The following is a 24,878-nucleotide window of genomic DNA, read 5'->3' as shown; positions in this document are numbered from 1 at the left end:
ACAGTATCAAAGAGTTCATAAAATCTGTTGAGACAGTTGCCTTTTGACAGCCACCGAACCTCGGAGTGAAGTAGCAATCGTTCAAACTCTTCTGTTTTGATCACAAAGCTTTTGAAATATACGATCATTCAAAGAATGTGCTTTAATTTTGTTTATAGCAGTAATAACAGTTTGTAGAGAATTGTACAGTTGATCAAGTTTTTTTGCAACTTAATACTGATGGTGAATGACACAATGAACAGTAATATTTGGCAGTGTTTTTTAAATAAGCCATAAAATCCTTGTAACGGCCAATCATTGGTTCTCCATCTGCCCCATTCATGCTTATCACCCCCCCCCACACACACCCATCATGCCTAATGCCCCCATGGATAATTCAAATTCCCCTGGGGGTGATATTCTCCACTTTGAGGAGAAGCACTGGTCTAGATGGATGCCAAGGTATTTACCATTGTCTACTTGTGGCATGGCAATTTAATTTCATTGGTGGGCATGTTTCATTTTCTGTCTCATTGTAAATGAGACAGAAATGTAAATGAGTAAATTTTCTCTTGTTTTCTTTCATGTGCATTTTTTTTTTTTTTTGCCAAGCTTGTTTGGTTAAGCTGTTCTTGTAATCTTTGTGTTGCAATTATTGGAACTGTTATGCAGTTATTCCAAGTTACTTAGCATTGTCTGCTTGCAGTGTGGTGTGCCTGGCCATTTAATTTCACTGGCAAGCATATTTCCTGTCTCATCGTAAATGTAAAATGAGTAGATTGTCTCTGGTTTTCATGTGCATTTTTTTTTTTTTTTTTTTTTTTGCCAAGCTTGTGTCTGGTTAAGCTGTTCTTTTGTAACTTTTTGGTTGCAATTATTGCATTTTCATTGGTTATAAGTTCTGCTGTGTCATCAGCAATTGCTACTAGGGTGTTATAGTTAACTGGGAGGTCAGCCATGTATAGGGTATGCAATACTTGGCCCAAGGGAGTATTATACTGGGTTTGTATCTTGAAAGATATTACCAAGTTTCACTTGCTAATATCTTTCTGTGAGGTGATTTAATAATTATATATAATTTGTGAGGTAGTACCTGCTTCAGTTTGTATAGTAATCCTGCATGCCAAACTTTGTAAAATGCTTGCCTGATGTCCAAGAGCACAGCCAAGCAATTCTTTTTTTGTTTCCTGACAATTGTTGATAAAATTGACAACTCTATGCACTTGTTCGATAGTGCTGACTGAATCCAAATTGATGTGGTGGAATTCAGTTTTTTTCTAGGATCGGTTTTAGCTGTTTTAACATTAGCTTTTCTACTATTTTTGATAATATTGGTAGTAGACTGATGGGTCGGTACGACGTTACTTCATTGGAGGATTTCCAGGCTTTAGTATCATTATTGGGGCAACTTTCCATGCTGCTGGGAAATAGTCCACACATATTATGGCATTGTATATATGTGTGTTAGAAGCATTAGTCCTTTTGGAGGTAGTTCCTTGAGTTTCACCAGTAATTAAATCGTACCCTGGAACTGTTTTAGAATTCAGTGGCATCATATGCCACTACCAAAGCATGTTAACTAATTTTTGTTGTGGTCAGTTTTCTTAACCACAACAAATTTTTACGAATATATTTTTAATTTTTTTATTTTATCAAAGTGTTAATTTCTATTTGATAAATACTGTTTGCCCTGGTATTATTTTCTTAAAGTTTGAGTGGCAAACAAAAAAAAAAATTATAAAGATTTCCTTTACCATAGAAATAGCTTGATTAGAAAGCTATTTTAATGAAAATATAATTTGGTGTTACAACTTTGAAAGTGGACTGCAGCACCACTAATAATGACTGGTTAGGTTGAAAAAAATTAACAAGAAATTGCTCTTTATAATGGGATTTTATGGAATTAACTGGAAAAAATAAATGTTTGTAGCTGTTATTTTTTTATATAGACTGCCACCCTAAGAATATGAAAGGGCACACTAGAAATTTTTACTGTGAATAGTGTTAACTAGGATTTTTTTTTATAAGACTTCTTGTGTGGCTGTTATAAGCTGCTGCAATCAGCCATTGCATCATTAGTTGTACAAAATGGCATAAACCCTCCTTCAGTCTTGTGCTAAATCAGATTCCTAAAATATACATAATTTAATTATGAAGTGCCATTTAGAATTATCTACAGTAGACTGTTGAAATAATGGCATCTGAAATAATGGAACATTCGAAATACTACACATTGAGATCGGTGCTGAAAAAGAAAAAGTCACGTGACTACTGTTTTTGTTTAAGTTTGCCATTTTGAAAGTGAATACTGTACTGATATCATGGATTATAAGCTGTTTTACATTTATTTTAAACTAAAAACCTCACTGTGGCTCCTAATGTTAATTTTCATACAGAAAAGAAAAGAACAACATTAATTTTATACAAAAATAGAACAGGTATAAAGAGGAGTATATTAATGGCAAAGCATAACATTGGATTGTCAAAATGTTTGTTTTTTTTATGTACAGTTAATAAAATTGCATTTTTTTAGCCTCATCTTTGAATATATTTAAAATAACTTTCTAGATAATGGAAAAATCTACTGTATTCAGCTGGGATTGGAATTGATTATCTTGTCCCAATGGTTAAAAATAATGAAAACAGTAACCTAAATAGAAGTGGTCACTCACTGAACAGGTGTGGGAACTCCCTTTTGACTGGATGGTGTCCTTATCTGTTCAGTGCTTTACTGTGATTGCATATTCTGCAATCAGATGTCAATGACACTTAGTGTCTTGAAAGCTGTGTTAGCATTCTGTGGTTTCTGTTATATTTTCTGTAATTTTAAACAATTTACTCAGTAAAATCACTCATTTTAAAATATGGTGAAACACTGATTGTGACAAGTTGCAACATGTATGATGCTGTAATTTCAAACAGTCAATCCCAATTTTTTTTTTTTTTTTTTTTTTGTTACACCTTGTATATATGGTTGGTAAGCTCTTAATTGTCAATTGCTGAAATACTTTTGTTAGCAAGTAAAAAGTTTTGTCAACCAAATCTGTTGGTTTGTCATGATAATTAAAGGGCAAACAGACTATAGGTACAGTAAATAGCCATGTTTGCAATTGTAATAAATAAATAAAAGGAATTAAATATAAAATGGAAATTTTTGCCTTAAATAAGTTTACTAAATTTATTTGTGCCATCTGTAGTGCATTTTTTTAATAGTGGACATGGGAACATTTATTTCAGACAAAATGAGCAGTAGTGAATGCTATAAATGCCATAAAACTGGTCATTTCGCTCGGGAATGCCCCTTATCAGATGGAGGTCGTAGTAGCGGAGGAAGAAGGGGGGGAAGAGGTGGTGGATATAGAGGTGGTTTTGGAGATTCTCGTTTCCAAGCAAGAGGTAGCATTTTCTTTTTAGTATTATTGTTTAACTTTGTAGTTGCTTGATAAATTTAGCATCATTTGAATAATTTCTAAACTTATTTAATATTTGAATAAATTCTAAATTTTAAAATTATTATAGAAAGTGAATTTTGAAATTCATTTAGTCACTTGATTATTTAGATAATGGAGTAAATTTTATTTTCTGTATATATTCTACAAATCATATATTCCAAACATGCTAGATAGAAAAGACAGCTTGGAAAGTTTGTCATAACTATGGACCAAGTATGTAATTCTTGTAGAATTTCTGGATATAAGCAGTACTGCAAATTCTTTCATTTGCATCAAAATTCTTTAATTGCATTTAAAGATTGGAAAATAGTACATAAGTATGGCAAAGCATATGGTGTGGCACAGTGCTTGGATAAATTTAGAATATGGCATTGGAAAGAAATTGTGGTAAAAAAATTGTTGCTTAAAGTATGGAGTTACTTTGAAAGAGCTTTAATGAGCAATGAATAAAGACTAACATTCAGGAACTTGAGGTGAAGTTGTTTTATTTGTACAATAAAATTGCTTTGGAGTTGATTGTTATTTGAAGTTCGTTTGTTGTTCAAAGTAGATTGTTAAGCAGAAGTTGATTTGCTGTAACATTTTTTAAGGAGTGATCTTTATTTAAAGAAAAAATGGTGTGCATTTGTGAGTTGGAATTTTCTCAATCAGTTTTAGATCTGTTAACTGCAGTACAGTGAATTGTGTAAAGTGTTACAAAGATTTTTTGTAGATATGGGTTAACATAGGTATCTTATAGAGCAAGACATTAAAATTTAGATAATTTAAATAAACATTTTGCAGAATAAAATGTCTAACCTTTGTAGGATGTTTGACTTGAGACACAGAAAGCATTAGTAGTACAAATTAAAACTTGGATATGGACCAAGCATTTGGACAGAAAATCTTGTTGATTAAGGGAAGATGTGTGGGAGGCATTGGCAACTAGGGTGACTTGTATGGTTAAAGTGTTTAGGTTGTGAGACAATGTAGAAATTTGTGGTGAAAGTGATATTTTATATGGTGATCGGCATGGTTTTGTAAGAGTAAATGTTGTAATAGAAAGCTGAGTTTTTATAAGTATGCATTCTCTTGAGTTAGGTTATGATTTAGTATTGGTTGATCTGTGACATGTGCAGAATTGTTTTAAGAGTAGTTACCAGAAAAGTAAGGTAAATCAGGAACACAAGGATGTGTGCTGTGAGGTTTGGTGCTTTTATTCCATAAACAACGTTGCGATGCATTAGTAATGCTTAAGCGTAATATAAAAATAGAGCTGTAGTGTGGATTTTGTTGCAGTGGGGGATTTGGATAGATAGCAGTTCTGCCAGATATGGAGATATCGGTTTGTCATCAGATTGAGTTAGCAAAATTAGGATGGAAAATTCTATCTATATATGTAGATATAGATAAGTGTATGTACAATGTAAGTAAACAGATTTATTGAGTAAGAACTGGGGATTGCTAGATATTTGCAGATTTGAATTTGTCTAAAGTGGAAAATTGTGGGTAATGAGCAGAAGGAAAACCTGATTTTTTTGCTCTTACGTAAAGTGACTTTTTTGGATCGTGATCTCGTGGTTAGTAATTGTAGATGTGGAGTGTGTGCAAAATGTATTTGGTGTGTGTGCATGTATATGGTGTGTGTGATAAGGGAGTTGGAAGCTTCAAGTCTTATTGGGAAGGAGGTTGAAATGGAACTGGTAAAGGGGATGATATTAGCCTGATGCATTCCATAGCATACCAAAGAACACAGGATCATTTGGGAAACAGAAAAGGGGTGGAACAAATGATAGGAAAAATTTTAAAATGACAATACTTGAAAGGTGAAGTCATTGAAAATTGAGACGAACCTATGTATGTAATTTGTCAGAATGTGCTTTCATTGGTGGGAACTAGTCTAGAAGTAGTGCTGCCTGAATAGTGTGGAATTTAGATGGGATATGACTTTGTTTAAAGGTAAGATGAGTCCAATTTTTTTGTCTTCTCTCCCCTCATAAACAGCATGTTTCCCCCTTCGTAATTTCATTTCCTCTTCCCATATTTGGCTAGATTATTTTTACTAGAATGACAACTGGTCACTTAGTAATTGCAAAAATTGGTCCATTTTTTACATAAAAAAAGGTTGCTAAATTTGCCTCTGACAGTGTATAGTGCCTGCAAAGAAATGTAGCTTGTCTTGATCCTTTAGAAACACTTAAGATTACATTTTGTAATTGAAAATAATTAATGTTATGGATTTCTATATCAACTGAAATTGTGCAGATGTGAAGTGCTTGCCTTACAGCAGAACTATTAGCAAAGTCTCCATATTGCATAATGTTTAGGCCATATACAGAAAGTGCATTTTATTCACCTCCAGTGTAGAATGGGTTAAGTATTTAAGATAAGTTATTACTCTTTAGTAACTATGCAATATAAAGAGCAATTTTCATTTCTCTTTTTCAAAGGGACAAAATTTTAATTGATAATTTAGAATTTCTAAAGTTAGTGCTGTGTCATTTTGTCTGTTTTGAGAATTTTATTTTCTCACTTAAGTTAACAAGTTCTATTAAACATTTAATTTACCAGGTTTATTTGAATATATTAACCTCTTCTTGGGTGCATATGTAGGTCTGTTTTTGCAATGGACACTTAAAATGTGTTTATATATGAACTGACATAATTTGGTTGTCCAGTTTGTGCTGCCATCTTTAATCAGTTTTTCAACTAATAGTATTGGCCCAGAATAAAGGGCAAAGGTGAAGTAAGCTGCTCTGTCAATCATGGCAAACTCCTTTCCTGCTACTGGCAAGTTTCTGCTATGTGCCTGGTCAGCAGTATTCTGAATTGTACAAGTGCAAAATTCAGATGCTCATGCAGCAGTGCCACATAACCTAATTCATGTGGAATGAATCCAAAATTGGCCTATGTCATGACTGATGTCTACTTTTCAACATGTTAGAATACCAAGCATTTTACTATTTGCATTCTACTGTATGCAAGATTCAAAAATTCCTACACTTTGGCACGACTTATTACATCAGCTGTTTTGTGTGAAAGGCAGGCATGATTCATTTGTGCTGTGCTATTGGAACTGGCTTTGTCTTTGCACATATGGACATGTTAACAAGAATTTTTGCAGCCCACTGCACTAGATGGCAACAGCAAACTGAAGTGCCAAACTTTTACCAATGGCTAACTACTCTTCTTTCAGGGTAGCACCTTTGGCCTTTATTAAAAATTCACAAAGCAATAAGTGACTTTCAATTAGTTGTTTTACACAAGAAAGTAAGGTGCCTCTTTTTCCACAAATTACTGCTGCATTTCACAGCCAATTTTTGCACCCTAGTGCACTTGCCAGCTGCAGCAAAGTGATAACTATTAACAGTGACCAATTGTTTTCAGCCACATAAGAGGAAATCTAATCTTTATGCCATTAGTAAAAATTTGACACATCAGTTTGCTGTTATTATTGAGCATAGTGGGATACAAAAATGCACTGCAAAACATTTCCACAATGTGCAAAGGGAAAGCTGAAGTCTAGCTTTGTTTAAAAGTTGGTATGACTTTCAGAAGTATTAGATAAATCTAGTGTTTCTTACTTGATTTCTCAGGTTAGAATTGCATGTTTCATTTTGTCCAGTCAAGATTGGTGGTTCAGACACAGGAAGACTAAGATTTTTGAAAAGTAAATGAGACAAGAGGCCAAGGGAATCGATTTGGATCATTGGTGAACTGAAGAATACATGCAATAACAGAAACAATATTTTGCCTCCTCAAGCAATATTTGTTCTGAATCTAGTTTTTTTTTTTTTTTTTAATTTACAATTAAACTCCACTATACATTTAGCTATGATGTTGATTTAAAAAAAAGTTAATTTTTGTTGTCATGTCTTAATTAGTTTATTCGATAACATTCTGTTAATTTGACTAAATTAAATTGCTTTGAGTAGTTTCATTGTTTTTGCATATTCAAGATTGTAATAATACTGCAAATTAGGCCATGGAAAGAACAGACAGCATTTGCATAGCAAACCTCTACAGCAGGTGTGAGGCAACTTTTTTTCGTCAGCGGGCCGAATGAAATTTTCGCATCATGATGCGGGCCGGAATAGATTGAACGATTTAATAAAAAAAAAAATCAGAACCTAAGAAATGTTATTACTTGAATTACCAAATTATTGTATTTTTAAAAAAAAATATCTGAATGTCCAATTATCATTGAAAATGCAGCATTCGGCATCAATTTTTCTTTTTTTTTTAATTGGCTCATTTTATGGGCTATAAATTATATTAAATTAAAAATTGTAATAATTAGGAAAGGCATAAAACAATATCTCGCACCAATATTTTTTTCAATAAGAAGTCAAACCCAAAGGAACTTCGTTCAATCGATGCTACAATAATAATTAGGAAATAACTCTTTGGCGCTGCGTAGAATCACTTGGTTACTGTTGTACTGGCCGCGATTCCCGATTGAACCGAATTAAGCCGAACATTTACGGCGAGTAGTCGGGTATGGATTTTCTATATTTATGCATTTACCGAGGGGGCCGGATTCAACATCGTCGCGGGCCGGCTGTTACCCACCCCTGCTCTACAGGATGGTGTGAATTGACTTTCTTAGTCTGATAATTAAAATATTTTAAATCATAGATGATAAGGCTTTTTATGGTTAAAATAAAAATTAGCAAATCTGTATGGGACTTTATTTTTTTTATTTGATCTAAGATCGACTTAGGCAGAAAATCTGGTCCTGAAATTAAAAGAATAACAAAAGATCTGGAAAGGCAAAGACAGCAACGAAGTCCAGTATGGTCAGTGTTAGTGTTTCCCATAACTTACAAATGCAAAAGTTGGACAGTGAAAAAAGTGGACAGAGGAAAAATTTGTTTTTGAACTCTGGTTCTGTAGAAATTTGCTACGCATACTGTGGACAGAAAGTTATGAACAGATTTTTGATCACAACAAGCCAGAAACATCACTGGAAGTCAGAAACTATGACTGACCTTTTTCGGTCACATAATGTGATCCAATTTATTAGAAAATCAATAATGCTAGGAAAGATCAGTGGAACAAAAAGAGGTTTAAAAAGAACACTAGCATGAGCATGAAGGACCTCAAAGATGCTGTTGAAGACTGCAGCATGGAGGCAATTGACCCATAAAGTCTGACTGAACAAAAAAAAAAAAAACATTTATTGTTAGCGGGAACAGTGTTTTGTTTAAACATTTATTGAAGAAAATAATTTTCATACCACAGGAAAGTAGCCAGAGTGTGAGTTGACAAAGAGCTTTTTTGAGTGGTTAAAATTTCATATTACACTAGTCTTCAAGTTAAGGTCAGTTTTTGATATGGCCACAATGTATGTTTGCACTTCAGATTCTGAAGTGCAGATTATTATCACCTAAAGATTTGGGGAGTTTTTTTTTGGGGGGGGGGCAGCATTTTTTCTCTTTTTAGGATTGTAAAATTTAAAACATTAAAAAATAGTCAATCAATAATGACTAACACAGCACTCACAAATTGCACAAGTGAAATATGGAGTAACAAGCTTAAAAAATAGGAATGAAGAGAACATTCTGAAAATCTTTATGAATGGTTTCAGCAAAGGAGAGACACATTTCACCATAATAACAGGGAAATTCCAGAAAAAAAAGCTGGAATCCCATAGAATTCCAGCTATTGATATTATTGCAAATGCAATAAGGTCGAGTTTACTACCTGTTTATAATGAATTGCACTAACAGAAAAGCCCAATAAGCCAGAAATGGTAAGTGATCTCCAGAAATGTGGGCTTGCGTGAGGTGATAATAGTGTCTACCTTAACCCTGTGAAGTTATTTAGAGAAATTCATTTTGACCGTTATCATGGTGTCAACTAAAAGAATAAGTGACAGTGGTGCTGGTAAATTTATCATGAACAGGAAGTAATCGATTTGGATCAGAAAATTAAAAGATGTATGAAAATGGTCAAACATTAACAATTATCAAGCACAATTTAGATTTGGTCCTGGAATGTATCTCTTATGTACGTTGACGACTTGCTGTATACATTATTTCATTTCACTTCCTGAAAAATGATGGGTGATTACCAAAAAATTATCTGAGATTTGAATTCAGTTGAAATCTACCAGAACAGTGTGGTACAATAAAACCCTGCTATAATGGATACTGTTTTAGTAAAAAATATGCTATAATGAATACTTTTTAATAAAAGATAAATATTTCCAGATCCTGACCAACTTCCTATATTAATAATGCTTTAAGTTACATTTGAAGTTTGAAGAAAAATTGATTTCAAAATCCATCTATGCCTAAAATGTATTGTGAAAATTATTATGGACTAAAAAAAGTAAATGTTTTAAAAGATTTTTAACAAAAGGATCAGATCTTTTGAATGATTCGATTCAGTGATCCAAATGGTATGCCCCCCCCCCCCCCAAATGACATGATGGATATGTGCACCTGCTTGTGCTCAGTTGAGAAGTGATTCAATTTTTTTGACAAAAAAGCTTTAGAATTTAGTGGTCTTTCAGCTTAGTGCAGTCTGAATTCTCATTCTTAATTATACTATAGTTTTTTTCCTATTAATCTGCAAAAAAAAGTTGAACATTAACACGAGCAAAGTTATATCATTATGAGTAGTTATAATTATTTCTTATAAATATAACATTTTTACTTTGTAAAAATTGAATCTTTTTACTTTGTAGATTTAAATTTTGTTAGTTTGATTTTCAAGTGTTTAAAATAAAGCAGGAATTATTACTTCTGTATGCTAGAAAGGTGGAGCAGAATTTTTGTACAAATAATGGTTCTTTTGAATTAATTTTAAGTGATGTTCATTACAATTTCAGTGCACACCTGAAGGTTTTCTTATTGGAGTTTTTGAAATTTACATTATTCCTTATTTTTGACAACTTACTACTTAAATATAACTGGAATGTTAAATTAGTATTATTAATCATTGGTTTAAGTTGGAGATGATTAGAATGCAACTTTCTGTGCACCCTATATTTTTCTATTATGAATTTGAAGTGGTTTTCTTTTGGAATTGAGTTCAAAGTGTAAATCCTTTGTTTTGATGAGGTTATGTTTACAAAGTTATGAGAAAGAACAACACTTTGAATAGTTTGATATCAGTTTCCCGTGATTTGTGGATAAATCAGAAAATACATTTATTATTACACTAAATCTGAAAATGGAAGTTGGAATGAACTTCAGGAATGTGAGCACAAAATCAGTTTGGATGGCCAATGTACTTTTTTTTTTTTTTGCTGGAAGTGGGGATTTCTTGAAATTGGTACAATATGAATAATGCTTTTTCTTGTATTTGAATCGGGGCTAAGAAAACTTAATTGGGGAATGATATTTGGATGTGGTGATTATCCTACCAATGTTAGGAATGGTATTAGTTATGAGTTTGCATTTCTTTAAAGTGAAAGCCCAGTATGCAAGTGTTTTAAGGAAAATGCCCAAAGTGTTTGAAGGAAAATGCCCATAGTCATCAGGAAATTGATATCAAAATGAACCTTTGAATTTTCAGCAAATGTGTTTTGGTAATGGAAAATAATTTTTGGACTGCTCATAGTAATATCTGGATAAGTGAATTGCGTAGCCTGGATGTGAATTTAGAGATCATATAAAAGGTATTGTTCAAGCAGCAAAAAGAGTATGTAGACATTTCAGTTACAGTTAGAATTGCTTCCGTGTGAAGTGACTTAAAAACAGCAAGCTTGTTTCCCCCCCCCTTCCCCTTCTCTCCTCGTTGCTGTGATATATAGTTGAAGGAAATTTGGTTGCGTTACCTTAACCCATTTGAAGGAAAATTGGCAACATTTCCCTTGCTGTTTGCTTCTGAAATGTTTTCATTTGCTGATTTTAAATCACTGATTTGCAGTACAGTGGCCATTGGTGTTAATTTTATGTTCAACTTGTTCTCTCCATACAACCGTAATTCTTCGATTATGGGGAAATGGTGCACAAGATTTGGATCCTGGAGTATTTCTTTTTGTTCTAGTACTATTTATACATGAAAATTTCACGATAGCATTTCATGGAATTGCTGCATTGTCTAAGAAGCTAATGGGAAAAGTGGATATGCATATTTCGAATGGTAGCCAAACTTCTGTGATTTGTAATTGTCAGTATGTAAGGTAAATATTTTAATATTTATCTTATTGAACAGGTTTTAAAATTCTTGTCAGATTCCTGAATTTCTAAATTTTAAAATGTATTGTTTTTTCTAGATTGTTCTTCACTAAGTTTTTCACCTTGCTGAAGTACCATTAAATTGGGTTTTGTGAGAGATTAATTTTATTTTTTGTTAATTTTCCAAAACAGATGCATATTATTTGTGAGTATGTAAAGTATATATATTAATTGAAACATTGAATGTGTTATGTTTCTAAAAATCACCCTTATTCATTTCTTTAACTTTGTTGTTAAAGATCAAACTTTTTTTTTTACAGTTAAGCTGTTCTTAAATTGAACATTAAATTTTCATTTGGATTTTTAGACATACTTGCAATTTTTGGATTGTATACTATTGAAAGTTAGGTGTGTTTGATTGAAATAATCATCACTTACCTGATTGCATTTATCATGTTGCTTCTGTTTTACATTGTTTAAAGCTATATGCTTTTTATTATTTCTTTTAAAAAAATATATTAATATTTTGAACTTTTACTTCTGTTGTACCCTTTGTAAATCTGATTACATCAGTCAGCATTTAGTTTTAGACCTAGTGACAATTTTGTAACATGGAGACTCACTCAGCAAATTTATATTTCATAAGGATATTTGCATTATATTTTGCTACAAGAGAACGTTACAATTTTACCCAGGGGTCTGCCGGTTTTTGCAGGTTTTGTAGAGTTGCTTTTATTTGAATAGTGTTAATGCCTTGACCATGTCATCATTAATAGATTATGCTATTAATGCCATACCAGTCTTTAAAAGCTGGTTACAGCCATTAAATCTAAGAATATACTTGCTAATGATGCCTCTCCCAAACCTTTTTTTTTTTTTTTTTTTTGTCGGTAAGTTGCTTTGCTGCAGATCACTGCCAGATCTCAGAATTACTGTAGATAGATTTATGAACTTGGTACTAATTTACTGCTTGTCCTTTTACATTAGTTTTATACTTTGCTTTGGTCCATAAATCATTCCATAGTTCATCAGGGACTAGTGATTGATATGAAAGATCTAAGCTTTAAGCTCCTGATTTAGACCACAGTACAGTAAGCCCCCCCCCCCCCGCTATTCGCGTATTCGCAATCGCTGATTTAATATAAAATGAAACCTAAAAAAATGTGAATTTTAAAGTGCCGTGAATATTTTCCACCATAAAAAAAGCATGGGCGTGGCTAAAATTATCTTAAAAATAATTTAACAGGTGGGGGAGAGGGGTGACAAAATCGCGAGCGTGGATGTTTCTCACTAATCCTTGTTCAGTATGTGTTATTATGTGCTTGTCATGGAAGGTTTGGTCGTTGGCTTTTAATTTATATGCTTATAAAGTGAATAAATTTATCAATTTATAAATTGATATGCTTACAAAAGTGATAAATCTACCGTTTTGCAGTGTAAAACAGACTTTTTCGAGTTTGTTAACGGAAGAAAGTTTATTGTGGACAAGTTCTTTTTTACCCGTACAAAAATATGGTTACGAATAACAAGGGAAATGTGAAAATATCAAAGAAGGTGATGACATTAGCGAATAAAATTGAGTTATTAGACAATTTCTAATGGTGAAAGTGTCTCTTCAGTGGCAAAACATTATAAAATCAATGAGTCACCAGTACGATCAATCAAAAAATTGGAAGGAAAAATCCGCCGTAGCGTCAGTGAAAAATTTCTAATAAATATTACATTTAATATTAAATTGTTTCTTATTTTCATTTCGGTTCTATATGCTTGCATTTCACTATGTACATAGTCATATTATGAAGGTACATATAATACATACATAGACAAAATTTTAGACTAGTTTTTCTTATATATTTCATACTTTGGAACGGAACCCATTTATTACTATTGGAGCCATAACTCAGTATTCGCGACATTTCTCAGGAACGTAACCCCCACGAATAGCGGGGGTTTACTGTACTCCCTTTCTCTTGGTAACAGAGTAGGAGTAGGCAACCTTTTTTCATCTGTGGGCCAGAAGAAAATTTTATATATATTGCTTTCAGCTGGTTATATATACACAGACATTTCTTGATTTGTACATTTCTTTTATATTATGATTAACATAGTTGAGCAGTGTTATACCACTTCTCAATAAAGAATGCCTTAGTTATTTTTTCTGAACAGTGAGCAGTGAAGAACATGGTAGTCAGTGAACATTGCTTATTTGTTTTAAATGTTCCACTAAAAATAGCTAAAGGTTATTTATACTGTTCTGAATAAGAGACTCCTATGTACAGTGTAAACAAGCTTCACTGTTATGAATTTTACTTAATGAGTTAAACATTTATGCAGTAGAAACTAATGGGAAAATGCTACAAATCAAGTGAGGAAGCTAAGCTGCACATAAATTTCATAATGGATAAAATTTTATACTGCAACTAACTGTTTATGGGGGGGGGGGCTGGAATTTTAATTGGTCTTAAAAACCTCCCAGAGACAGTTTGCACTGCTGTTGATCCAAATCCTATTCAGTAATATAAACATGCAAAATCTGAATTAATCCTAAAACCTTACCAAAAAATCTGTGATATTAATAAAAATAAGTTGCTAGACAGTAAATGGCCTCCGTAGCCGAGTGGGCAGGAGCGGGAGTGCAGTAGCACGCACTCTTTGAGTAGACCGGGGTTCAAGCCCCTGACTGCTGACTACGGTCGATCTGCCAACCCGCACTGGACCAACATGGCAGATTATGGTCTATTTCCCTCAGCATGAATTGTTGAGGAGGCTTCCATCCTGCAGTGGGTTGATAATAGCTGCATTACTTATGGGATGACTAAAAATTGGATTATTTGTGGGTGATATTATGCTGTAGGTTGAAAGTTTGTCAAATTAAATTAGAAATATGATTAAAAATTGGAACAAGGCTAGAAACAGTCTTTAACTGAAGATGGAAGGGTAAAAGGTAAAGTAAATCGAAAAATCCATTAGGAGCAAAAAAAATTGCTTAAAGGCAAATTAAGCTGTTTATAACACATTGCATATCTGTGGTGCTGAGAGCTGGGCAACAGATAAAAAAAATCAAAAATTAGAATTATTGAAAATCAGTTTTCAATTAAAATAACTAACAAATGGAAATAATAGTAACATCATGTTACCAATGAAGAAATAAGAAAAAAAATGTTCATAACAAATATCCAGCCAAATATAAGAGCAAAGTTAATGTTGGAAGCTATAATTAGGTCAACATATTCTGAACAAGAATCATATCAGGACTTCTGGGCTGATTTTATGAGGGTTTACTCTGACTATAACCAAAAATCTAATAGGGAATAGAATACCATGGAAGGCTGACAGATTTGCACTGCCATAGTGAGCTTATCAATCCTCTCTGGGGATATCCATTATTGAAATCCAGTGGATTTTGATGGTAAGGCTCATTAATTTGTCATACTTGCCAGAAATATTCCTCTTATGGAAACCAAGAAATGACTGTATACATTTAACTAACAGTGGTAATTATAATTGGAAGAAAAGTTAACATGGATTAGAATTATTATGTATGAATTGATTTTTAGATATGGTTGCTTATTAATTAGTACCTGGCTTTATACAACTGCAAGTTATTTTGGAGGTTATGGTCCATCTTCCCCCTTCCCCATTTTGGAAAATAAATGATTAAATTTTTAACATTTTAATTTATTACAGCCAAATGAAATGTTTTGCTGGCAATGGTTTACCCATCTTTTCTGTTATGCAGATATGTTCCATGTTATTCAGATGGGAACCTGTTGAGAATTTGTAAATGAAAACTGTACCTTGGTGTATCTTTAAAGAGAACATTGATCTTGTACCCAATAAGATGTGCTTTATTCCCCGGTCCATGGTTTTGAATGCAAGTGGCCTTATCTCATTTTCTGGAGCCCTTTACTTTTCCTTAACCAAGTTGTAGCCAGAGAACTTTGAGGAGGGGAGATATTTCCCTGCTTGTATCACTGTTAGGATCAGATAGTGTTTATTCATGATAAACTGTCTGCAGATCTTAATTTCCTTCAAGATTTCTGTATCCTGATATTGTTTGAAATTGATACAAGCTCAATTCTCCTGCCATAATTTTACCAGTAGTTGTCTGAATATACCATACAATGCACCAGTTTTTACCACTATTCTAAAATAAATTCCTTTTCAGACATGCTAATTTTATAGAATTCTTTTTTTATTGTTAACTCCATTTGTTTCATAAATGGAGTTAACAATAAAAAAAATAATTAGTGATAGTGTGCATAATCATTTATATGTTAATATAAAGTACAGAAAATAGTGAAATGGTTAAAGAACACTCAAGTAAGGAATTCTGTACATATAACTTGGCCAGTCATTTTTTTAAAATAAAATCCCCAAAGACAATAGGTACTAGAACCTGTAATAGTACCATGTTAGGGTTTGAAGGTTGAGAAGACAGAAAAATATACTTTGCTGAAATTAAACTTAAATTTCTGTTTGTTATTTTCAGGAAATACATGTGAAAGGAGGTTCTATGAGAAAGCTGAAGTTGAAGGTATAAATAAGGAAAAAGAAAAGCTAGATTCTCTGAGTTTGAAATTGGACTGTAAATAGATGTTAACTGGCGGTTGCCTGTGTTTGGACTGATTTTGAAAATAGGAGGAATTTCAGAAGCCAATTCAGAATGTTGTCCATGCAAATATCTATAGCAAAGGCATGCAGCAGAAACAGACTTTGTTAGAGATGAGTCATTAATTAACCTAACTGCTCTCTTTTGAAGGGAATCTAGAAGCCTCAGAGGTTTGGGGCATCCACCCAGATGTGGGAACAATATTCCATGGTAGGGTAGATTTGCAATTTGTACAGAATGAATAGATGTATAGATGTAATAATGCCAAGAACAAAAAGCCCAATTTTTTTAGATGCATTGTTAGCATTGGGGGCAGAAGAATCCTTTCTGTGAGATATAAGATAGGATTGAGTTTTAGAAGGATTGTAATTAGTGAAGTTATTTTACTCCTATTGGAGAAATACCTGCAGATCAGTATTTAAGGAATTGGTGGTGGATGTTTGAGTTGAGGCTGTTTGTGCAGGGCACAAACAGCCTCAGCTCAACTTGGAATGTTGAATTGAATGTTGGAATGAAACAGCCAGCCTCAACTTGGAATGCAATGTATCATTAACAAAATGATGGATAGGATTTTCAGTCAGTGTAAGATCATTGGTATATAAGATAAAGAGAGGGAGAAAGAACTGAACCTTGGTGAACACCAGCATTATTGGAGAAGTTAGACAGCCATCCAATGACACTAGAAGACAGTGGTGAGAGTGAAAAACTCTATACCCAATTAACAAAGAACAGTTGACAATCTTTAAGATAGAAGCTTGTTAAGAAGGGCTTTCTGCCAAACATGATCAAAAGCCTTATAAATGTTAAGAGCAACTGCTTTATCACCAAACATTTTCAATGAATTTGTCCATAAATAGGTAACATAAGCTATCATATTACCAGTGTATAGATTGATAAGATGGAAGGTTTCAAGATATTTTAGGAGTTGGCAGTTAATGGATTTATTTACTTCAGTAAGAATAGAGCTAAGTGTAATGGGATGATAATTGGGTTAGAGGGATTTGTCACCCTTTTTAGGAACTGGCAGGATATTTGCACATTTCCAAGCAGAAGGAAAACTATCAGTGGAAGGTAGGAAGGTGTAGCCGACCGGACTAGCCAGGTGGGTAAAGTGCCTGCATGGCAACCCAAAGGTCGCAGGTTTGAATCCTGCCCCGGGCTTGGATCAAAGTAATGCAAAAACCTTGGGAGGTGCATTATGGCCACAGAAACCGATGCACCAACAACTACCCAAAAAAAAAAAAAAAAAGGAAGGTGTAAAAAATACAGAACAGCAGTAAGCTGAGGGAGCACAGGTTTTAAGAACAATTGGAGAACTAGCAAGCTGGCACTTTCTTGGCATCAAAGTTCAAAATTTTTCTGATATTCCTTTGATGGAGATTGGAGGGTACATGAATAAAGGGGTGGTGTACTAAGATCATAAATACAAGAGTTAGAAGAAAAGTAGTGTGCTTGCCAACTAGCTTTTGGCTTTATCTTTAGTTGAGGAGGTAGTCTGAGGTGGGTGCATAGGTATTGAAAAGTTGTAGGCAATAGCTTTGGCAAGAAACCATAAGCTTGTTTTCAAACTAGGAGCAGTTTTCTGCTCTTAGTTTGAAAATCTAGTTTGGACTTAATATGCTTTACAATTGTTACAACCTTTAATGTAGGCAGAAGATGAACCTGAAGATCTCATCCTTTATCTAAACCAAAGTTAAGATAAAGGAAGATCTTAAGCTGGGGTATGGATTAAAGGATTTTGATCCCTGCATGATCTTAGCAGGGATCAAATACTTGAATTAAAAACTTGAAAATTAAAAACAGTAATCCAGTCAAGGAAAAAAGAATAGAGGCTGAGAACAGCCAAGAGTGAAAAGCTCCGTTGGTAATAGAAGAGACCATTACCAATTTGTGATAATTGCAGTATTGGAAGCAGAAAATCAAAGCCAACTGGTGTGGCAAACATAAATCACCAAGGAAAATGACCTTGCTGTTAGGAAAGTCGGACGAGAAATTTGAGTTTCATTAAAAAAATCTGTTCCAAGTGATTAGTTGAATTGGGAGATTGATATAGCAAGAGTTCATTTTAATAGAACTGTGTCGGTTGACAGATTAAGTCTGATTGAAAAGAGGAGATTCCAAATTTCTGACAGGGAATATTAGAATGGATATGTGCACAAGTATCACCATTAAAGTGAAAGGAATCTTACAGCAAATAATTAGGAGACCCAAGGTGAGCAGTAGTTGAAGCAACCAATATGTGGATTCTGTCAGAAAAAGTAACTGCAGGTAGAAATGGACATCATTGAGCTTGGGACTAACACCACATATTTGTGAAATGAATGACCAAGATTTTGGTAGGCTCAGATCTCCTTGCAGTTAAGTTTGTTATATATTGATTTGACTATTTTGATGTATTCAGTAGTAAAGGGAGTGGATATGTACAAATTAATGAAGTTTTTGATTTAGTGTACAAACACAATAAGAATATACCCAGCTTATTGACATAATGTGCCCCCGTGTAACTACTTGGCCTCTCTCTAGTCACTATCTGGCAGAGTAGAGTGGGAAAGATTATAAACTGGCTGATCTTGGATGATCTAAAGAATTACCTGTGAGTTTGGTCTGGTGGGTGATAGAGTAGCTAGCCACCTGCTTACACCATTTTAGAGATTTACCTTTGAAATGTATAGTAGTTGGATCTTGCTGTGATGCCCATCATAACCTCAGACATCAATCAATGCATGATGAAAGGTGGGGATTGCTGGAGGTTTGCTCTGGAGGCTAAATATGGTTTCACTCCTTCGAGCAATTTGGTGGTATTACATCAGATGATCAGTAATCTGCTACCTAGTATTACCACAGCACAAAGACAAACACAGTGGTGTTTGTCTTTGTGCTGTGGATGCCCCCCCCCCCCATTTATTCACACCTGGCTGGTCACCTCCAGTACACTAGGTGTCTAATTTCAGGACTTGTGGGGATGCTGTACTGTGGTTTACTGACAGTCCCACCATTATGAAGGTGCATGCAGAGATTTGGTTGTTACAGAATGGCCAGATTTCACTAAAATTTGGTGCACTTGACTCAAAAATTAACACCTTCAGTATCAGTTCCAGAATTTCTGATTCCCAAGTAGCAAGCCCTGGCTTGTCATACCTAAGAATGTCTGACAAACCTGAAGGACCAAACTTCTTGTAGACAGTGGCCAATTCAAAAGAAAACTTTATTATAAAATGAAAGATACAAAATATTTAAAGTTAATTCATGGAATTAAATAGAATTTATAAAAATAAATGCAATCAAAATACACTGATTAAAAGGAATGAAAATAATACATCTAAAAACAAAATAACTAGATATTTGGTTTTGCCAGAGTATGAGTGGCTAAATCAGGTGAACAAGTTTTGGAAGGAAGTGATGTACCAAACTAGAATGGTAGGTGAGGAAAAGAGGAGCAAATGTAGTGGTGGAATGACAAGAGCATTTAATTACCTCACACCCAAAACCCCAGAAATAGGTGTATAAGGTTATAATTGGAGCCAAAGTGGAACTTGTATGCTGATTCTAACCAGCAGCACATCTTAACATTACAGCAGTAATATGTGAGTGTGCAAACTCCAGGTAGGAAATTGCAAATCATAAATCACTCTTCCTTTTAAAGACACTCCATATCCCTTGGAGGAACTGTTAATAGTCTGCATTACAACTTGCACTACACTGGCAAGGGGATCCATAGTTTGGAACATCAACTAAAAGACCACTGATCTTTTAGTTGATGTTCCAAATGATGCAATCAGTTCAATCAGTAACTAAAAGATCACTGGTCTTTTAGTTGCTGATTGAACAACAATGCTGATTTTGGCCCCATCACTGGTAGCTGTGCATTATTGACAGAGGGTAATAACCTTGTGCCACCTTACAGCTTTCATAACACCTACTATAAGATGTTTGTTTTAGCATCTTATTTTCTGTGATTGTTCACTTAATAGCAGCCCAATTTTTTTGCATCTAGTCGATAATTGCTAGTGTTGATAAATTGGTAAATGCTACTCAGTTGCCAAAATTTTTTTTTTTTTTGCATTTTTGAAATTAATATTTCCTAGTTTTGGCTATCCCCTGTTTGGTCTGAAGAAACTATTGGCTTTATTTATTGTTTTTTTTTTTTTTTAATATAATTGTGGATCCTCTGGGAATGGTGCTCAAAGATAAGACTGCTGCAAAAATTTTGAACTTCATTTGAGAAATGCACATAGTAAAATATTAGCTTACTTTGGGGTAAATAAGGATTATAATTAAAGAGCCATTCTGCATAAGGAATGTCTTTTTTATTAAATTTTTTTGCTCTGTTTATTAAAAACTCATCTGAATTAAATTTTATTTGGTATAAGGAACAGTATTTATTGCATCTTTTTGTTAGAAATAAGATGACATACTGCAATTTAATGCCTCCGGTGCATGTAGGACAGGAGTTATATATATTTTTTTTCATTCAGTGATCTTAAGCACCTTCTCTTTAGTCTGTAGCCAAGAGAGATAAAATACTCAATATTGCTACCTCCATTGGTTGTCACACCAAATGGGCAACCAGCAGTTTAGACAAGTTCCTTACCACTGGATTTCTTGGAAATAATTCAATTTTTTATTACATTTAATAATGTGGAAAATCCCAATTATTATGTAATAACTAATAAAATAATATACATTCATATTATATGGTAATAAAAATTTGCCAAAATTTCGAGGAAGGTACATAAAATATCAGAAAGCTATATAGGAAAATTTGATTTTCAAAAGTCAGCATCAAACTATTTTGTGACATTAATTTTAAACTTGGGTGATGCATAACACCAGGAAGATGGCTACAGTCCACAAAGGGAATTAGTGTGCTGTGATTTTGGGCATCCCTGTTAGAGGAAAAATGATTAGTTGATATTAGTGAAGTGTGCAAGTTCTTGGTCAGGCTTTTTTTTTTTTTTTTGTGGTCTCCTTTTCCCCATATGGGTTTAAATAAATACCCAAAGGATGTCAAAACTATTTAAAACATCTGAAAATTGATTAGTGTTGGGGGGGGGGTGGATTCTTGTGAATTCCCATAAAGTTGACTACATAACTACAAGATTATCATGCATGGATCATGTGGATAATCTTGTGTATTGTTATGGATACCCTCTTAAAACACTGCAGTATTCATAGTTGTAGTTAGATTTTTTTAATAAACACAACCATACTTTTGCTCTTTTTTCCTAAAACATTTTACATATAAAAGCAGCAGACGAGTAAGAATATCTTTTCTCTCAACAGTTTTGAAAAGAAACTAATCATTGTTAGTTGCAAAGATTGGCAACTTTGCAACGTCTTATGGCATTTTCTCCTACAAGAAATATTACTGCCACTAACAAGTCACTGTATTATGGAAAGAGTGGTATGTGGCAATAAATATTTTGGTATAGGACATCAGATTTTTCATGATGACCAGCTACATTTGATATAGCTTACCAGAAATGGCAGATGTAGTTCATTTTTGTGTTATATGGCTGTTTCCCTAATCTGAAATAATAAATAATTCTAGAAGTAAAATAGTACTAGAGGAATATTGATACTAAAGTCCTTTGGTACAGTATAATTATAAAAAAAAATTTAGAAAATTGTATTATGGGTTTGCCACAACTATTACGGCTTTGCCAAAATGCTGACAGCACAAGTCATCTTTAAAAGGCTGCTACTAGCATTTATTGCACTTTGCTTTATATATTTAAGCTATCAACTTCCACAACTGATGGAAGTTTGTTGCAGCAATGAACCACTTGCTAGCTAAAGGCAAACTCCCACATCTGTTCTGCAACCTCCATCAATTTGAATTTGTTGCCTTGTGTATAGTCTGAGCAAGAGGATGAATCCCATAAGAATTGAGCTTGATCAATCCATTCAAAGCCCTAAACACCTCAATCAGAGCATCCTGCACGTGCCTTGTCTCCAGTTGCTGTAATTTGCAGAACTGAAGCCTTTCATGTCAGGTTAACCCATTTATTCCCTTCACCAATCTTGTTGGCCTTCTCTGTACTTGTTTCAGCAGCACCTTAAATGTTCCTTCTTAAACTGTGGCATCTAGACTTCTATACAGTACTCAAGATGTGGCTTGACCATTGCTTTGTACAATGGGACAATTGCCTCCTTATCTTTGCTAGTAAAATTCCTGAATATCAAGGACAAAATCCCATGCAGCCTGTCTGAATTGCCTAAAGATCTTCATATCTGACTGCAAAATTACCCCAGATCTTTCATTTTCTAGTACCACACGATTGGTACAGTATTCTTGTTTACTGCTACCCATATGCTGTACTCTGCATTTGTCAGTGTGTTCAACTTCTATTGCCATTTCTCATCCCTTCTACCTAACTTTTCTAGATCCTGTTGCAGTAGCATACCATCATTACCTTGCCAACCTTTGTATTGTCTGTAGACTTGGAAGTTAAGCATGATATGCCTTAATCAATATCATTGATAAATATAGAATACAACAGTCCCAACACTGAACTTGAGGACTGCTCTAATAAATCAGTCCGTAATGAGCTATGTCCATAGATTACCACTCTTCTTGCACTTAATTATCCTTTTATTCATAGCAACAACTTACTCTTAATGCTACACTGCTCCAATTTGTATCAAAAGCTTTCCTGAAATCCAAATATGATATCAATTATTTTTTGCATCCAGATTCCTTGTGACAACAATTGTATCCAATCAGATTTTCCCCTTAACAAACCCACGCTGTCTGAAGTATAATTGCAGCTTTGTCTAGATGCTCCTGCATTAGTGATTCCATTATTTTCTCTGGAGCAGAAGTTAAACTAACAGTATAATTTCTTGTCACCCTCTGAGTTGGGGGTTATGTTTGCACATCTCCAGTTTGCTGGGACCTCCCCTGAATTCAAGGATGCTCTCATAATTGTCGCCAAGGATTTGCTTACTTCCTTTTCTATCTCCCTTAATATAATTCAATAGATTCCAGGTACCTTACTTATATTTAACTTCAATTTCTTTTCATTCTCCTCTCAGTTATTACAAAATCATTTAGCTCTCTGTTAGGGTTTCATAAACTTCTCAATTCCCTTTCCTGAAGAATTCATGTGTGAATATAGACGCAAAATACTCATTGTTCGTTAGCTACCTGGGCAGGATCATTAACAATCAAAACTATTGATACCTAGTACATCAGTTTTATTCATTCCCTTCCTTCCAGTTTTTTAGAGAAGGCCCCCCCCCACTTGCCAAAGATTTCTTGTAATATGCCTTCACTTGCCTAGCCTCCTTTGTAACTTGATTACAGCCTAGTTTATATCTGCCTGATAATTGCTCTTGTGTTGCCTGATAATTTTTCTTTTTTGCCACGGTTCATCTGACATATATTTAGGCTTATGCTTTGAATATTTCTTAGTTGGTATGAAAAGCCTAGTAATTTAATGATTAATTCCTTGAATGCTTCCCATTTAGAATTTGCTGATGGTAATGATAGCACATTTCAGTCACCCATTAACAATTGATGACTACTATTTCACCATATTCCAATAGTGGCCTGCCTGGAGTGTGTAATACCTGTCTTAAATGCTATCCAGTGTTACTGATCAATAAGTTTCAAAAAAATTATAAAATGAAAACTTCAGAATGTTGCTGTTCAGTTTCAGTTCTTTTGTAATTATTTTTATTTGTAGTATTTGACACCTTTTGTCCTGCGATATTCCCCTGCTCATTACCTTATATGCTAATTTATTTCTGAATCCTGTTTCTAAGAAGTTGTGAAATTTTAGGTTGCAACTTAGTTTGTTTTAGATGTCACAAGGCACACTATGGCCATAGATGCTAAGTGCCTAATAAATCCCCAAACAAACAATTGAAGTAAAGTTAATTTTGGCCTTCCTTATGTTCTAAATATCTAACTGACAATGTATTCATGAAGAGAATATATTTCTGATAAGGTCTAAATTTTTAATTTTTGATCCAGTAAGTATTGGAGCTAGGTTCCATGTTGACTTAGTAGGGATGACACAGTTAAGTAGCAAATAACCAGAAATAAAACACTTTCAACTAAATTCTGATTGATTTCTATTATCCAGCAATAATTTGTATTGCTGAGGCTGTAAATATATATTTTTGGCATTCACTTTATTGGTGGTTATTAGAAATCAGTTATCCATATTTAAAATCAGTGTTTCTTCATTACATGGAAAACTTAGCTCATCTTCATTATCAGAGTAATTTTTTGAGACTTTAATTCTATTTACATATTTTTGTTAGTTGTTGCAGTTCTATGATAAATTGCAATTCAGTGAAGGTGTGCTATTATACTGCTAGAATTTGTGATGTCTATTTCACTGTATGGATGGATTTTCAAATGCTGTATCGGTATAAATTTGCTTCCCTGTTTTGCATAAAAAAAATATGCTCTTCACCTATTTGATAATAGTTTCTTCAATAATTACTGAAAATCAAATTGATTTTTGTATTTGGAGTGCATAGAATATTGCAATATTAATTCCATTAGAATTCAAATATTTCTTGGGGTTTGGGAATATGATCCATAAAGAAATCCTACTGACAGAATAAAAGGTACTCCTTGTTTATTTCTAAAATATTAATAGAATGTAGGAAAAATTGAGCTTATGTAAGCTAATTTATGTAATAACTTCAATAAGTACCAACCTCTATGTATGACAGACTTCATAAAATAAATAAAAATTAAATTCA

The 24,878-nt window shown here is 33.7% G+C and overlaps 1 protein-coding gene across 2 annotated transcripts in view; it reads left to right on the top strand.

Moving 5' to 3' along the window:
• The window catches only part of LOC150080689 (uncharacterized), a 75,378-nt gene that overhangs the window by 12,368 nt on the left and 38,132 nt on the right, over nucleotides 1-24,878 (top strand). For both annotated transcript variants that reach the window (XM_090381751.1, XM_090381750.1), the window contains exon 2: nucleotides 3,217-3,375. In XM_090381751.1, the coding sequence (XP_090237877.1) occupies nucleotides 3,222-3,375 (154 nt within the window). In that variant the 5' untranslated portion in view covers nucleotides 3,217-3,221. The remainder of the gene's footprint in view (nucleotides 1-3,216; nucleotides 3,376-24,878) is intronic.

The sequence above is a fragment of the Mastigoproctus giganteus genome, chromosome 9 (assembly GCF_048544385.1).
Source record: "Mastigoproctus giganteus isolate SK-2022 chromosome 9, ASM4854438v1, whole genome shotgun sequence".
Lineage (NCBI taxonomy): Eukaryota > Metazoa > Arthropoda > Arachnida > Uropygi > Thelyphonidae > Mastigoproctus > Mastigoproctus giganteus.
This window is presented reverse-complemented; position numbering and strand designations above follow the sequence as displayed.